At 37.8% G+C, this 14,150-nt stretch overlaps 1 protein-coding gene across 4 annotated transcripts in view; it reads right to left on the bottom strand.

Moving 5' to 3' along the window:
- Positions 1-1,365: 1,365 nt before the first annotated feature.
- Positions 1,366-14,150, bottom strand: part of gria3a (glutamate receptor, ionotropic, AMPA 3a) — a 54,985-nt gene continuing 42,200 nt past the window's right edge. For 2 of the 4 annotated variants that reach the window (XM_065250517.2, XM_065250515.2), the window contains 3 exons: positions 9,058-9,172; positions 6,517-6,764; positions 1,366-2,790 (listed from right to left, as the gene is read on the bottom strand). In XM_065250517.2, the coding sequence (XP_065106589.1) occupies positions 6,519-6,764; positions 9,058-9,172 (361 nt within the window). In that variant the 3' untranslated portion in view covers positions 1,366-2,790; positions 6,517-6,518. Of the gene's footprint in view, positions 2,791-6,516; positions 6,765-9,057; positions 9,173-13,973; positions 14,089-14,150 lie in introns of those variants that run through there. The other 2 variants (XM_065250516.2, XM_065250518.2) reach the window with 2 other exon arrangements.

Genomic DNA, 14,150 nt, shown 5'->3' with positions numbered 1-14,150 from the left:
CTGCTACTATAATATGTACAACATTTATATGCACAGCAGGTGCTTATTTTCACAGCAGGTGGCATGCACTGCAATTGTGATACATGTACTCCAGAATATGGACAAATCAAATTGTTGGGTTTAATTACCATAGAAAACTCTAGCTAATTTTAACTCACCGGTTGGGGTTTTCCACATTTCATCCAATAATGTGCTGTTTGTGAGTTACTAGAAGAATAATTATCTGCTTTTCACATTCACTCTAACAAATGTTGGGTTATTTTCAACCCAGCTGCTGGGTTTAACATAGAAAATCTTTATATTTGACCCAACAATTGTTTAAAACAAACCAGCACACATGTATAAATATTAATCTGCAGTCCTGAGTTCTATCCTTGTCCATATTAAAACCCATCAAAGCTGACAGTGACAGATTTGTGGTTATTGTGGTTAAAGAGGAACGTGTGAAATGCCATACAATTAAATCAACCCTAATCACTAATAAACAAACACTGATACAAGGATCTATTAAATATACCTTACTTACCAGTTGTGGAAGGAAGCTGGCAGTCATGAGAATAAACTTATCAGGATCATAGTGCTGTACAAGTAGCATATATGCAGCTGCCAATCAGCAGCTGGATTTAACTGTTTGGTATGGATCTAAAGAGAAAGCCAAACATTTATTTCTGAGTGTCAGACACAGCTGTGAAAATCAATGTATGTTTGAATTTAAAATTGCCTTTATCCAAAATTGCCGTTAGTTATGAGATTCATGAGAGGCAATTCATCACAATTGAGCATAAAAAACTATCAGAAAATTACATAAGACCAGAAATAAAGTCATACACTATCAGAAAAAAGATACAAAAGTTGTACTTTTTTTTCACTGGGACAGTGAAAAAAGATCCTTATATGTACCATTTATTTGCAGATATGTAACCTTGAGGTACCGGTATATATCTCTAAGGTGTGTACCTTGGATGTACCAATAACTTTTAGGTACAGAAGTGTACTTTTTGAAAAGGTAACAGACTGCACTGTATAGGACAGTGGTACTCAAACTTTTTCAGTGTGCGGTGCATTCCTTCGCGGCCTTCCCAATAAAAATGTATGAAAAAAAGTTCTCAAACTTTTTAATTAAACAAAACATTAAATTACACAATGTAGTGCTGTTGGTAAGAAGCCTTATTTTTTTAGGTTTAATTACACAGAATTCATGATAAATGTATGTATTTTATAAAATATCATAAATAGGATAAAAAAGCTTAAACATCCCATTTACATTACATTTCGTGTTTATAAAAAAAAATGTTGAAATTACATGAAGGTAAATAAATGACTATTAAGTGAGATATTTGGGTCAACATATTTTAAATACCATCTTTTGTACATTAAAACAGAAATCACACATCAGTCAGATTTGATTTATCTTAAATCTGCTTTTATTTACAAAATAAACTCAAATGTTTAATAGTTGGATGCAGTCATGCAAGAAGAAGATATTGTTGTTTTTAGAATGTATCTCGATCGTTTTGTATTTCTATTCTGCCTCTTTATTTATTTGTTTAACTGAATCAGGATAAAGGAACAGCAGAGGTTTTAAGGGAGAGGGGTATCAAAGGAGCAGGTCAGGGGTAAATAAGGGTGGGCCGGGGAGGTCTCGTTAATAGGAAACAGTTTTTTTATCACTCATGCAACTTTACTTAGAAATTAAACAGAAATCAGTTATATAAAACCCTTTAAAAAATGTGCATTTGACCACCTAAAGAAATGTTAAACAATTTAAACATACAGTAGTGTCATCATCTGGATTTATAAAACTAAAGAGTCATGTTTTCTCTTTTTTCATCAGTACGATGAACAGAGATTGTATTTCCCCATAGACATCACAGTAATGTAGTATTGTAAATTAAAATAATTTAACTTTAAATGATTACAAACTATTCAAGATGGATTTAAACTTAATCTTACTAAACTTTTCTAAATTAGAAAACAGTTACCTCTCAACTACGATAGTAAAAAATGTGTTTGTTTAACCTGTTGCTTGTTGAATGTGCTGTTGTTAATATCTCTCTTTTACAGGATAAAGTAAATTTAAAGTCCAACACCCTGGTTTACAGGAGGAAGACTGCGTTATATTCTCTCACACACACATGCACATACAGTAAAACACTCTCTCTAAACCAAAGTAAAAACACTCTGAAGAAATTGCGAAGAGGGCAAAATATTGACAATAGATGCCAGAATAGATCTAAAATTATGCATGACACAATGTTAGGAACACTAAATCACAGGACAGCTTTTCGACAAATGAACAAACAAACTCATTAAAAAATGTTTTCTGCAGTTTGCATACATTTTTACAGCAGATATCCCTTCTGGTGTGAGTTGTCATGGAGACAAGCTGGCTGTCACTCATGTCATCACAGAGCATGAGATAAACCAAATCAAACCTTCTCTCTCTCTCTCTGTGTGTCTCACTCCCTCCTTTGTCTTTCCCTCTCCTAATCAGATTCATTTAAATTCAGACCCAGCACCCAGCAAGCCATCACCAGGACTTTGGTGAGATGGCCTGCATATTTTGATGTTCTGCCACTGGTTTCGTAAGGCACTGAGAGAGGGTCGGTGGGTTGCTCAATCCGATAGTCCGTCGCTTGATTATTGGTTCAGGTTGTGGTCAATGAAGAGAAAAAAGGTTCTGAAGAGGTTTGAATGACAGCGTGTCCACTTTCTAAAGGGAAGTGCAGTCAGACAGAGAATCTAACCCATGCCACATACGTTATGTTCAGCCAGGGACAGAATTCCAATCTGAGAATGAGAAAAATCAGAGTGACTGAATAGAAGACATTTTAAAACGGCTGTAAGCAATGTTTGCCATTTTGCTAACTTCCACCATGCCTAAATAGCGCCATAATAACTGACCCCCCTTCATCCTTTAAATCACATACCAGCCAACCAGAACAGAAGGTTTTCTAATAACATGTACAGGACACACTGTTTTGTTTTATTTTTGGGGGGGGGGTGTAATAAAGACATGAGTGATATCTTGTAAAACCTGTTTTAGTGTTACAACAGCTTTAGTGAAATGGTAAACTTTACTTACTGCATAACTCAACCACATCTCTGACATCACTATTTTGAAAATTGTCCATCATGATGCTTTATTTTCATCATTTTTAATGAGCTGGTCTTTTGCAGAAAGTATTTATGAAAACGTTCTGGTGTATTCATGACCTATAACCTCCTCCCATGATAAAAAAAGACTAATGATACCCAGCTTTTGTTTTATGGAGCTGTCACAATTAGGAGTGTCACGATTCTCCAAATTCTTGATTCGATTACATTTTCGATTCTAAGGTCGCGATTCGATTCTCGATTTTTACTTTTTTTAAAGCACAAAAAAATGCTACTGTTTGCCATTTTTAGACTCGACATTTATGAAATAATATCTGATCTTGAACCCGGAGATGCCCCGCCATTGTTAGTCGTGCTGCCAGTGGAAAAATATGGTACATGCACATAACTGATAAAATGAAACTTTCTGTCAGATGAACATTCCTGTCAGCACTTAAAAACGCATTTTTATTACCGTCAGACGAGATTGGGTTTATAAGTCATGTTTAAATGCTGTTTTCATAACTCTTAAGCAACTGAAATAAGTTGTTGTGAAACTTAAACAGATCTCAGTTCAGAGAAAAGACCAGTCCTGGCACAGACGCCGTTCTGCTGTGCACGGTTTTTGTTTCCCATGTAAAGAGCAGCTTGCATGGTGTGTCCTGCATCTGCCATGCTATCGCATGTTATCGCATCGACGATTCAATTTTTTCCAAGTTCGAGGTTGTGACTCTATTTCGATTAATTTTGATTTAAAATCAAAATCGTGACACCCTTAGTCACAATGCAGGCATTCCTTAAAGGTACAGAAGCAAAAATGTAATTTAAATGGCCACAAAGAAATGGAAAATCTAAATATGAATATTGATATGATATGAACGTATAAATTGTAATAACTTTAAAAGTAAAAATGATTACAAAATTAACAAAAACACATGATATGATCCTTTTTAATCCACTTTTATCAGTAATACTTATGTACATTTTATGATATTACTGCAATTTTTAATGAATGTTCTATTCAAGGCATTATTACATATTCTCTGTGTAGCTTAAGTTGAACGCCTGTTCTTAAATGTGACCCTGCATGTGAATTCCAGGCTGATGTCTAATAATCCAGATTAAAGTCTCATATAATCCAGTTATGAGGAGCATCAAAGTTTTATTTCACTCATTAATTTCAGTTTAATTCCGATCTGGGCTAACTCAGTCAATATGAAAAATATCAAGGATATATTTTCACAAAATGATCTTTACATTATGTAGGATGATTCACAAAAAAATGCCCTTTAGCTGGGTTTTCACAGGCATATTTAGTGCTGGGCAAAGATTAATCACGATTAATCGCATACAAAATAAAAGTGTTTTTTTGTATAATATATTTGTGTGTACTGTGTGTAATTATTATGTATATTTAACCACACACACACACACACACACACACACACACACACACACACACACACACACACACACACACACACACACACACACACACACACACACACACACACACACACACACACACACACACACACACACACACACACACACACACACATATTAGTTTCAGAAATATTAAAATGATTTATCATATAGAATGAATAAATAAATAATATATATATATATAAAAATATATATATATATATATATATATATATATATATATAAAATATATATATATATATATATATATATATATATATATTTATGAATGTGTGTGTCTTTATATATACATAATAATTACACACAGCACACACTCATATGTTATGCAAAAAATAAAACACTTTTATTTTGTATGCGATTAATCGCGATTAATCTTTGCCCAGGACTACGTAAGGGGAATTTCTAGGAAGGCGTGTATGTTTTAATTTAATACTTGTCATCTATCATATTAGCTGACTAAATGTCCTATAGACTCAGTAAAATATAGTTATATAATATAATATTTTTTCTGCTTTCTCTATTTTCTTTATCTCACGTAAGCGGCCTATCACACCTGACGCGTTTAAACGATTGAAAACGTGAGGCGGACAACACTGCCTTTATTTGATTGGGCAGTGCGGTGCTTCATCTTATACTGCTGGGCAACCACCGAGGCAGGTGCCTTGTCAATCAATCATTGAATTGTGAGCGCTCTTTAAACTTTGGTTTACTGTTAAATGTCATATTAGCAGAAACTTTAAAAGGTAGAGGGCGCTTGCTCCGACCTAGATTGAGGGTGAGAGGTGCACAAACACACACAGTGAGTGAGTGCAATCTCCCATTAATCTAAGCCACTGTAAGCTTCTGTCACCACAACGGAAGGACCACCTTTCCCTGCATTTAATTGGACAATGGAAAAAAGCGAATGATTTTGGACACTTTTCCGCTCTGAGTTTACTTTTATGCAAAACGCTCACTGCCCATAGAAAACAACCCAAAAAAGGCGTCTGCCACTGCCAGAAATGCATTTTGTGTGATCCGCCCTTGAAGCTGCTTTGAATCTATGCAACATTGTAAAAAGCATTACATTTGAATTGAATTAAAGGGCCAACATTATGCCTATTTTTACAGGATAAAATGTATAAGGTGTGCCTTGAATATGTCTGTGAAGGTTTAGCATAAAATATCACACGAATCATTTGTAATAGCATATTCAAAATGCCTCTTGTTTGGGTGGGAGCAAAAAAGTGCTGTTTTCACGTGTGCAGCTTTAGGGCACACTCATATTATTATCCAAACCAAACCATGCCCCAGTGCGATTGTCCCCCCTCCCTACTCCCCCAGAAGCACGCACTCACACTGTACTTTTATTGATCCAAGCCCTTTCGTCATTAAGATGTGATTTTTTTGAAAAAAGCAGGAAGTAAAGTGCTTTCTCAACACTGGAACCCACCGTTATGATAAGCTTGTGTTGTTTATTTGTCTTTTGTTGCATGATGACACACAGCCCTCTCACATGCCATCATATTGCTTAGTTTAAATGTCATGTGTACAGCTAGGATATTCACGTGCCCAAGCGCAGTTTGGTTTGGATAATGTGAGTACACGCTTACATGCAAGTGAGCTGCTTTCGGTTAAAACTAGATCTGTAGTCTGAGAAAATAGTATCTTTAGCCGCATTATTGCTACAACGTGCTAACAAACACATTTAGAAAATGTGTTTAGCTTTTGTGTAAAATTCAGTCAGTCAGTGGCCGTGAGCAGGGCTTTATCAGTGTGACATCACATTAACAAGAGAATCAAAACAGCATGTCTAACGAGACTTCTCTGGTTTAATGTTGATTAAAAAAGGAGTGGTTAGTTTTTTTATTGTAGGGTGGTTGTGTTCACACACTGCCAACACACATTTATGCCCAAACACCTTGATTTAGCATAATATGGGCCCTTTAATATTATTAACAGACATTCAAACATTAAAAACAATTCTAGACAAACCATTATATCTTGACGCTCTCTGTTCCATAGACATTATATCCCTCTCTGTAAGTAGTAAAACTCTGTGCAGTGGATGGAGGCGCTGGTTTGAAGTTCTGGGCATTTTTGACGAGTTTGAGGCGTTTGGTCTCCTGGTGCGACTTATAGCAGAACTCCACCAGTGCCACAGTCATGGCGAGACCCAGACCCCCCACCAGAATATAAAACACGCCAGCCACGTTACTCAGACTCAGCGCGCTGGTCTTATCCTGCGGGGGGGGGGGGGGGGGGGGCGGGGAGAGAGTTAGTACACAGACACAATAAAATGCACAAGAAACTTCTCTATGATGACTTAAATAGAGGAGCTTAAATATTTGCATGCTTTCACTACCCAGCATGCACCCAACAACACTCATACAGTCACACAGTAGCGTATTCACACTTTTTCTCTACTAGTCAAGTCGATGGCTTGGTGTCGACTAGTCGAGGATCACGTGACTTTATTTGCACTTGGCGGGAACAGGAGGAATATTCCTCCGGTGATGATCTACTTTATAATACTCTTACTATTCAAAATACAAGTAATATAGTGGAAATTACTGTATGCAAATGTTAAATCAGTGTGGTTTAAGTTCACAAAGACATGAGAAATTCTGCTCAGAAACAAATCTCAATGACTGAAAGAAACTTTAAGTGGGTGGAATAAAACAGTGTCGCAGCAAGAATCTGGCAATAGAGATTTACTCTCTTTTTTCTGAAACAGCGAACACGCTGCAGCATTGGACTCGCCAGAAATAGCAAGGTCTGCTGAAACTGCACGGCGAATGTTGAGTCATTTACATAATTCAAACAATGACCCACCGACTAGTCGACAATAAAAATGAATAGTCATGCAAGCCCATTTACACACAGAACAAATTTGCTTTGAGGGAACGAGTGCAATAAAAGTTGATGCTTAAAAGAGGGACGCTCAAAAAGCATCAAATCATTAAAAAGGTGTGCCCAGGGGTCAAAGGTAAAGCTGATGGATTAAAACCTGAGGCAGCTCAAGAGAGACAGAAGTTATTTCTCTCTCCACGTATTCCTATAAGAGTCCCCTAAGTGGCCGGTTCTGGGCTTAATCTCTCACACACACACGCCCACGCACACAAAAAAGTGATGAGCCAGATCTGAGCCTGTTGCCCCCTCTAGAGGTGAAGTAGAGTCAGTACAGTAACATGACAAATAGGCTGCCATCAGAGATCTACAGTCAGATCCTCGGGGGCTTCTTCGGTCTGCCATCTTAACAGAGCAAGCGAGGAGGAGAAGGGGAGGAATATTAATGTTACTATGGCAATTCCCCTCTCTGAACTACTTCTGCAAGCTTCACAGCCTTCAAAACTCATTAACAGACACCTGCATGCGACCAACGCCACACCCCAAAACACAGACAAGCCTCAACAGGAGTCAGTTCTGCTGCTGTGACATGGTCATCAGTACACACACAACCGGTCTCTCTTCACTATAGGCCCGTGAAAGGGCACCATAGCAACAGTGTAGGGCTGTGAGTGTTGCATTACTGTCTTGAATGCAAAATGGTTGCCATGGTTACCGGCCAATATACAGTAGATGTATAGTCTCATAATGGAGCTGTTGTGCATATGGGACATGATTTTAGAGGTAATTAACTTAATTATGAGACTGGATTACATTTGGAGGTGCGATAACACAATCGTCTTTTATGTTAATTCAGTGGAGTCTCTAATTTAGGCTGATGCCACGAGAACAGCTATTGGGTAACAGCCACAGCAAAGGGAAAAATCAGGTTTCCTGTAGGGGGAACCGTGCAGCTTAAAAAAAAGCAAACTGCTCTGAATCGGGTCAATTTTTTAACCGCTGGAGATCCATAAATACCAAAGACGTGTCCCAGAAATCAGCTTGAAAAGAAGTCGTGGGATATCTTCATATATCCCATTCAGACTTCTTATCATCATTAGCGTTATGTGATAATTGTTTGAGCGACTACAACCAACTGTGCTTGTACTATAATTTCATTCTCATGATTAATGTCTATGGCCGTTGCCTAGGGACGGCGAGAGAAGGCAAGGAATTTATTTCTCACCCATCGCAACATTAAAGAACCAGATCTTAAGACACAATTTAGAAATGAATCACTAAACTAATCAACAATATGGAGAATTAGGCCATGTCACAGCAGTAGAAGAGAAAAATCTAAAAATATGTATCTAATCAAATACTTAACTGCTATATTACGGCTATGAATGTATTACTTAACTACCACATCATTAAAATGACGATGTATTACTTCATTAAACGTTTTTAAGTGTTTTCGATATGTCTCTTTCTATGTGTGAGTTGTCATTATGTTTCTACCGTTACTTTATACTGTTGTGTGCTATATGATGTATGCAGATGATCTCAGAGGAAAGTGTCCAAGAGCCAAATCCATTAAAACCAGTAAATGATACTGGGGCTCTGGGCTGGTCGTAACTGTTGTTTGTAGTATATGAAGGTAGTTGTTTGTTTGTTACAGAGCATAAGTAAACAAGTAAACAGACTAACCTTACTCCCAGAGTCTTTGGTCCCACATTCACCCTTATCGTACCACCACTTGTTTTTCAGCTTGTCTAAGATGCCTTGTTCACTGAGTTTCAACACTGCAAGGTTTACAGGAGTTCTTCACGAGGGGAAATAACATAAATAACATGGCACCGTTATGTTATTTTATGTTATTAAAACTTAAACCTACCGAATATTTGTTTACCAAAGCGATACTGTAGGACACCTGGCCTTGTGCTGTTGATACCACAGACAGAAAGAGAGCGAGAGAGAGAAAGAGAGAGATAGAGAGAAAGCAGGCAAGGCTAGCCTTTTAGTGTTACCTTTGACCTTAGACCTGGCAGTGCTACCTACTGTTATCGCTTTGAGTAATCGGCACTCACTGTTCCAACAGATGTAGAGAAAGTCACCATAACAAATCCAAACATAGCATAATTACAAAAAAGCATTGAGTTTTCATACTGTTATTGTGTATATTTATTTAAAAAAGGGACCAGTGTGAAGCAAGCTGGATCGATCAGCAAGTCAACAGGAGAACCAGTCTGTGATGGGTGAGGGCTGAAGCCAAACATCTTACAAACAGAAACGCACACCTTCATGTATGTACTGTAAGCACATAAACACCTAATACATACTTTAAAACGTTTAAAATCTTTTTTGTTGAAAAAACACCCTTGACTGTCCTAGCGGGAAATGGTACTTTTAATTAAGAATGTTATATTCTTGCTGGTCGTTTTGGTTTGTAAGATGTTGGTATGTCATCAGCAGGACTGCTGGGAAACTCAGTTTATTTTCCATCTGCTAAATGATGAGTTGTAATCCAGCATAGCAAATATACCATACTTACCCCCCATCACACAAGCCAGATTCCCAGATATAGAAAAGTTTTACCTGTTGAAAAATACCTTAAAAAAATAGAGCTGTTTATGGGCATAGGCAGAGTTCGGGGGGTGGCAGGGGGGCACAGCCCCCCCAGACCTGAGTGAATTATGCTTTTGTCTGAGCTATTAATGAAATATGAGAAATCATATTTTTTGTCTTAATATTTTAATTGCACTGTAAAAAAAACTTTGCTGCCTTAAATTTTTTTGTTAAATCAACTTAGATTTACAAGTCATGTGAACAGAAAGTAGTTGTCACAACTTATAAAATATAGTTGAGAAAAGTCAACTTAATTTTATAAGTTATAACAACTCACCTGTAGTTATAACAACTCATCTCTAGTCAAGATAAATAATAGTAAGTTGAAATGACTTGTAATAAATGCATTGTAAATCGCTTTGGATTAAATCATAAATGTAATGTGTAATGTTAATGTGGGCCTACTGCTTAAAGGCCTACATTTAATTGATATGTTTACATTTTAAAGCCACAATATGGAAGATTTTTGTAATAAAATATCCAAAAACCACTTGCACAGTGTGATATATTTAATGCAGTTGTGTACTTACATTAAGTTTCTAAAGAAATTACTGCTCATCGCTTGTCTCCCTTATAACTGGACCCCCCATGTAGTGCCGTAACATTCGTACTATCCTCAGTTTCCGGTTGTAGAAACCTATGGCAACACGAGTGGGCAAGCGCGGTAGTGGCGGTTATACAGCATCTAAGCTGTTGGTGCCTTGCAGCTAATTCATTGCAATGCCATAAAACAATGTGGTCAAACATACAGGTAATTAAACATTCATTCATTAACTCATCTGTGAACAAGATAGCGATTCCATACGTCTCTAGATGATGAAAACAACATCTCCCATCGTTCCAATATCTTTCACATCGTCAATAAGCTTAACCTTTGTAATTGTGTTATTGTTTAATATCGACCTCTAGTGATGAAAATCTACATACTGTGGCTTTAATTTATAAGCAAACTTGTCTGTGACCTCCTGCAGAACATCTAACTATTACTGTGAATCATTTTGATTATCATATACCAAATTCAGTCATTAGAAAATCCTTATTACAGGAGAACGCCGGGTTTAACTGTCCGAAGTAATTGCATGCTCTTATAAGTGTTATACAGTGGTAAATATATTCACTACGTTTAGTGTATTTCGCTGTGCACTACAGTTATTGTATGGTATATTGCTGGAATTGCTGAATAACTCCATTCATGCATTTTGGATCAATAAATGAGACACATGCAGTTGTGATGTCATAACAGACTTGATGCCCTCTACCCAGCATGCTCAACTTATCAGTGTCTGGACTAGGCGGCCATTTTGGTTTCAGAGCACAGGAGGCATTCAGGGCTGAAAGCCAATTACTGAAATGAACTTCTTTTCAAGCACCAATCGGGGATGGGGGGCTGCCTTGCCCTCATGATAGGCTGAAGACAGGGTGACCATTCTGCAGGCACAGGGGCTGAAAAAGGCCATCAATTCATTCAGAGTATGTGTCGAGCATGTGTTGTGACTTCAGACGTAATGCATAAGGGAATGTGATGAGTTTGAGCTTATTTGGGATCGTCTGTGCATTCGTATGCTAATAAAAAACGCACCAGATCTCCACATGTAATCTTTCAGCTATTTAATTTGGGAGAAACTGTGAATCGAGTCTTTCTCAAGTTTTCCTGTGATGACGTTTTCCTCTTTTTAACCACACCATCAGAGGCTCCATGGACTTTTTCTTTACAATTTAAAAGATCATCTATAGACAGAGTTGACGGCTTTTAAAGGGGACATTTCACAAGACTTTTTAAAGATGTCAAATAAATTGTTGGTGTCCCCAGAGCACATATGTACAGTTTTAGCTTAAAATATCATATAATTTATTATTGCATGTTAAAATTGCCACATTGTAGGTCTGAGCAAAAATTTTCAGTTTTTGGGTGTGTCCTTTAAAATGCAAATGAGCTGACCTCTGCACTAAATGCAGTGCTGTGGTTAGATAGTGCAGATTAAGGGCAGTATTTTCCCCTTCTGACATCACAAGTGGAGCAAAATTTCAATTATCTATTTTTTCCACATGCTTGCAGAGAATGGTTTACCAAAACTAAGTTACTGGGTTGTTATTTTTCACATTTTCTAGGTTGATCAGTCCTTCCAGAAAATTATGCTTTTTTGTGATTGTTGCGGGCAAAAATCCTTGATCTTGCGGCCTATTTTTCTTAAAAAATGCGATGTAATATGCAGGATATTTATAGCCTGGCTCCGCCCTCCCACGTGCTTCCGCTTAATTTTCATTTCGCTTCAGTACAATGTCTGGGACTGCTGTGTAGAGTTTCGTTTTCTCCAGCAAAAATCTGCAGGTCCAATCGGCGAACAGAGGGGGGTGGCTAAGAACGATGACGTTGAGGTCGTGCGCCAGACTGAGTTACATACGTCACGACCAAATGTTAGCGATTGGTTATGGCAGATTCAGAGTGACTCTGGGAAAATCCAATAGTTTTAAACTTCAACAGAGGATCCTCCTTAACTCTTTCACCGCCATTGACGAGATATCTTGTCAATCAAGAGAAAACGCTTCCCTGCCAATGACAAGATTTTCTTTATCGTCTTTCCGCTATTATCCACCAGGTGGCGCCCTTCCTCAACTTTTTAAACCCGGAAGTATTGCTCTATGGCAAGCTGCTGCATGTCCGTGTCTGTTTTAAAGATCGCTCTGAATGGGATCTCTATGAAAAGTCCATAACAAAAATGGAATTATCTCTGCTTTTTGCTCAAAATGTGGTGTTTTTGCAGAAACCTACCCATATTCAAAAGCTGATTACAAAAGAACCACTGAAGGTAGGATGAAACGAGTTTTTTTGTTTGAAACCAGAGGGTTTGTCCTTTCATTTGGTATATTGTATGTTTATATATTTAAAGAAGAACATTTTCTGGAAGGCATTAAACTTTGGTGAAAATCATGAAAAACGCTGGCGCTGGCTGGCAACTTTAAAAAAAAAACGCTGGCGGTGAAAGAGTTAACGGAAGTAATGCTTTGCAAAGGAGCGTGGCCAGACTCTCTGTACAAATGAAATGAATGTACGAGAGTCTGGTTGGACCAGGCTAGGATATTTATGCAATTTTATGCGATGAAATTGCATAAACTTGCAAAAACTGTTTGCAGCATTTGCAGTTTTTCAATGATGTTCACTTCACATATTCATATGACTTTCATAATGTTTCCAGGGCAACAGGGGACATGGCTGCGCTTGTGGGAAGTAAATGCAAAATTTTATAACTTTCTGCTAAGATCTATATGACTTTTTGCTACAAAAATATTTTGTGCATCGAAATCTGCAATTTATGCTGCGAAAGTGTGGCGTATTTTAAAAAATGCAGCCCCCGCATAAATATGCAGAGTTTGGCCTTGTTATGCGTTGAATCATGCGATTGCATAATCACGTTTTTCTGGAGGGACTGATTGATTGAAGCACTGGGGATCCAATTATAGCACTTAAACATGAAAAAGTCAGATTTTCATGATATGTCCCCTTTAAATAATTTATTGTCTAACAGCTTTAGTGATACACAGCTGTATTTGTTGCACTGTCCACTACATTTCCAACGTGTCCACAAGATGCCTAGTTAATTTAGTTTTTTTGTTGATGGCCCTTAAATCCCTAGAGCCCTTATAAACACAGACTAAATGATACAGATCAATGGAGAGCCACAGAGGTGCAATCCTATTCCACCCAAAACAAATATTATCATACGCAAAACAATCCCGTAAGGAAAATACAAGAAGCTACTGTAAGTTGCACTCCTCGAGACCCCGACTTTGACTCTACGCACCACACATCTGCCCACCCACCCTTTATTCCTCTCCTCCTCTGCTATCTTTCCTCCATTAGGCGAGTAAGGGTCACCTCAGATGATAGTTTGCCTCATTACAAAACATCATTAGAGTCTATTACGGTGGCGCACATTAGGTCTCGGCCTTGCCGATTATTGTAGCTATGATGTTGTTGTCTGGGTGCGATTGAGGCTGACCTTCGAGTCCCCTCCCCCGCTGCCGCATTCTCCCTTGTCGTACCACCATTTATTTTTCAGCTTGTCCAGGAGGCCCTGCTCGTTCAGCTTTAACACCGCCAGGTTAACTGCACTTCTTTAAATGGTAAAACATAGCTTGTGAGAAAAAGAACAGGTTCGTGAGAAATCTAATAGCAA

This window comes from Paramisgurnus dabryanus, chromosome 5, assembly GCF_030506205.2.
Source record: "Paramisgurnus dabryanus chromosome 5, PD_genome_1.1, whole genome shotgun sequence".
Classification (NCBI taxonomy): Eukaryota; Metazoa; Chordata; class Actinopteri; order Cypriniformes; family Cobitidae; genus Paramisgurnus; species Paramisgurnus dabryanus.
This window is presented reverse-complemented; position numbering and strand designations above follow the sequence as displayed.